At 42.0% G+C, this 2,958-nt stretch overlaps 1 protein-coding gene across 1 annotated transcript in view; it reads left to right on the forward strand.

The window, feature by feature from the left end:
* Positions 1–1,878: 1,878 nt before the first annotated feature.
* Positions 1,879–2,958, forward strand: part of LOC103355602 (interleukin-10 receptor subunit beta-like) — an 8,054-nt gene continuing 6,974 nt past the window's right edge. Inside the window, exons 1-2 of the mRNA XM_008279456.1 lie at positions 1,879–2,109; positions 2,476–2,601. Coding sequence (XP_008277678.1) covers positions 2,055–2,109; positions 2,476–2,601 — 181 coding nt within the window. The 5' untranslated portion in view covers positions 1,879–2,054. The remainder of the gene's footprint in view (positions 2,110–2,475; positions 2,602–2,958) is intronic.

The following is a 2,958-nucleotide window of genomic DNA, read 5'->3' on the forward strand; positions in this document are numbered from 1 at the left end:
TACCTTTAGCATGCTTGTGTATAATTTTCTTTCTGATCTCCTGAGACAACTCTCTCCTTCGCTTCCTCTGGTCCATGTTTAGTGTGGTACACACCATGTCACCGAACAGCACAGTGACGACTTGTAACCCTATAAATAGGCCAACTGACTGATCACAAGTTTGTAGACACCTGTGATGCTAATTAGAGGACACACTGTGATTGATTATGTCCCTATGGTCACATTATTTTCAGCCTTTTCTAGGGGTACAATCATTTTTGTCCAGGCCTGTTTCATGAGTTTATTTTTTTAAAATAATTCTGTTAAACCACGGTTCAAAAGCAATGTCTGATTGTCATTGGTGAGTTTTCATAGAATTTTTATTTATTATTACTTTTGTCAGTCAAGTTATTTCTGTGACTGTTGTGGGTTTTTCTTTCATTAACTGAGGGGTACCAACAATTGTGTCAACATGTGTATATTGGTTTGTTTTGATATTGGACTCAGCTGTTGTCTTTGTGTTGGAGATAACAGTTTTAACTGAAGTTTAACTGAACTATTGCAACAGGTGTACTTCTTACTCAGACGTATAATACGAGAGCAATATTCATACCATGTGGACCAACTGGACAAGAGATAGCCTCTGACAGCTTCGGGCCTCTCATTTCCTCTGTCACTGTTTGAGCTCTGCAGACTTTCATTTTCTTCTCCTTTCTCTTCCTCCTCTATCTCCTGTCTATGATGTTCTTCCTGCTCTTCCTCTTCCATCTCGTCTCTGTGATGTTCTGCCTGCTCTCTTCTTTTAGTTTGGAGAAAGCTGGTGATAATACCCTTCCTCTTCATTCTTTATAGTCTCCTAGAAGATTCACACAGACTTAACTGTGTTTTTCCTTTGATAGTCGTCATTACAAACTATGACACATTCTTATGTGTACCATTTTCAAACTTAAAGAGGTACTGAACACTTAAACATGTTGTTTGAGCCATAAACTCAACTATATGACTGTACTATGACGAAATACATCAATGCTGTTGTTATGACATTGACACTAAATTTATAAAAGCCAGCATTAAACCAACAGAATGTAGTTTTCATGAAAACCTGATGTGAGTGGAGGTTTAGTTACACTTTAATGTCATGTAAAGTCTGAGTGAATGTGATTTCTTTTGACTTACAGTCTGTTTTCAGAACCACAGGTTATCACTGGACACCGTGGCTCGCCATTATGTGACACTTCATGTGAACTTAGACACTATCAGCGTTTACTATATAGTGTACAGTAATACTACCGTGTGGCCTGACCCAGTCTGACTGCTGTCTGACTTTCACGTCTTGCTGGCCACGTCGAAGTCCGACTGTGGTCCACCTGAGCGAGGTGGACTATGAGCAGCCTCACGGGCGCTCGTGGAACGGGTACGTCTTCATGGTGCATTCGACAGCACTCGGATTTCAGAGCTTCACTCGTTATTCGTCATATCCGGACTTCGCTCTTTCCGGCTGGCAACAACCTTTCATGTATTTTTGAATTAGATCGTTCGGAACTGGGGCGGCAGCAGGGGTGGCAAGGCGTCTTCTGCCACCCCAGTAGCTCCGCCCCTGTCTGGAATTGACCTGAGTCCACCTGTAGAGGGCAGGTACACCTGTCTGCTGCTCAGAACAGTCATAGAGTGAGTCAGCGCAGAACTCTGTGATAAAACTCCAGCAAGGCACAGATCCATCCCCATTTATGCAAGTGTATGGCTTTGAGTGTTCACAGGAGTACAGTAGTGCTAATAACTGTGAAATAAAAGCTTGTCACTAGTTCAACAGTTCAAAGACGTTTTGGGCTTTCCAACCAGACGTTTGGTATAATTAAATACAGCAATTATCATTGTTGTTATTAATGTGATTTGCACAGGAAATGTGACACCAAGCCAAAGGACAGGCTGTTTCTCTGAAGCCTGCCTCGTTTGAGCGCAGACCAGAGTTTCGGTTCCGCGGACTTCCCCGCCTCCTGCCCACCGCTGCTACCAGGAAGCAGTGCAGCGTTGAGCTGGAACACATCACACTCTGGACCTCGAGGCTTTCGGAGAATATGTCTGATATCTGTGCTGTTGTCCTCGTGGTTTCAGCTCTCTGTGGCACCACAGGTATGTTTTTTACTGTTACTGAGTTTAGGAGGACCTGTCCTCGCTGCTCCAATGAGCTCCCTCCGATACTTCAGGTTGCTGTTAGTTCAATCATCTTTTCAACGAGTTTGCTTCAAGGCTATTTGTCTTTTGGGATACCAATTTCAAGTAAATGTCTGTGAACTGATTTGGAATCCATTGTTTTTGTGGCTTGAAGGTTGATCCGCTGGTTACCTATACACGTCCAAGTAATCATAAACCTCTTATATCTTAAATGGCTATAAAAATGACAGAGTTGAGTGTTGTGTATGTGTTTACTTCAGTAAGAGGGACAACAGCATGTATAACGTATCACAGTGAGCTTGTGTTTGGATTTCCACTGTACAGTAGTATCACAGCTGCTCAGTGGACCCTCCAACGTCCACCTGACCTCCCACAACATGGACCTGGTGCTGCGGTGGGAGCCGCCTGAGGGCGCAGCCGGCGGCCTGCTCTACACCACGGAGTACAGGTGAGAGAAGCCCGGCTAGACACTAGCATCTGAGTAAAAGCTGCAGCTGTGGATTGTTTTCATATAAGACAAAGAAAAAATATTTTGACAATAAAATGACAGAATTTATTATTCTATATTTTTTTAATGCCTATTGTTTTCCAAACTTCGCTTGTAGTAGTCAACCCAAACAGTTTAAAGCCCAAATGCTTTCAGTTTAGATTGGAGTCAGGCTCAGCAAGCCAACGGATTTGTTGAAAAGTTTTCAGTTGGACAGTTTAGGGTATTTTAGTTCAATTCAAATAACTTTATTTATCCCCTAGAGCCAAATAATAATAATAATAATAATAATAATAATAATAATAATAATAATAATAATA

This window comes from Stegastes partitus, unplaced genomic scaffold, assembly GCF_000690725.1.
Source record: "Stegastes partitus isolate 25-593 unplaced genomic scaffold, Stegastes_partitus-1.0.2 Scaffold159, whole genome shotgun sequence".
Classification (NCBI taxonomy): Eukaryota; Metazoa; Chordata; class Actinopteri; family Pomacentridae; genus Stegastes; species Stegastes partitus.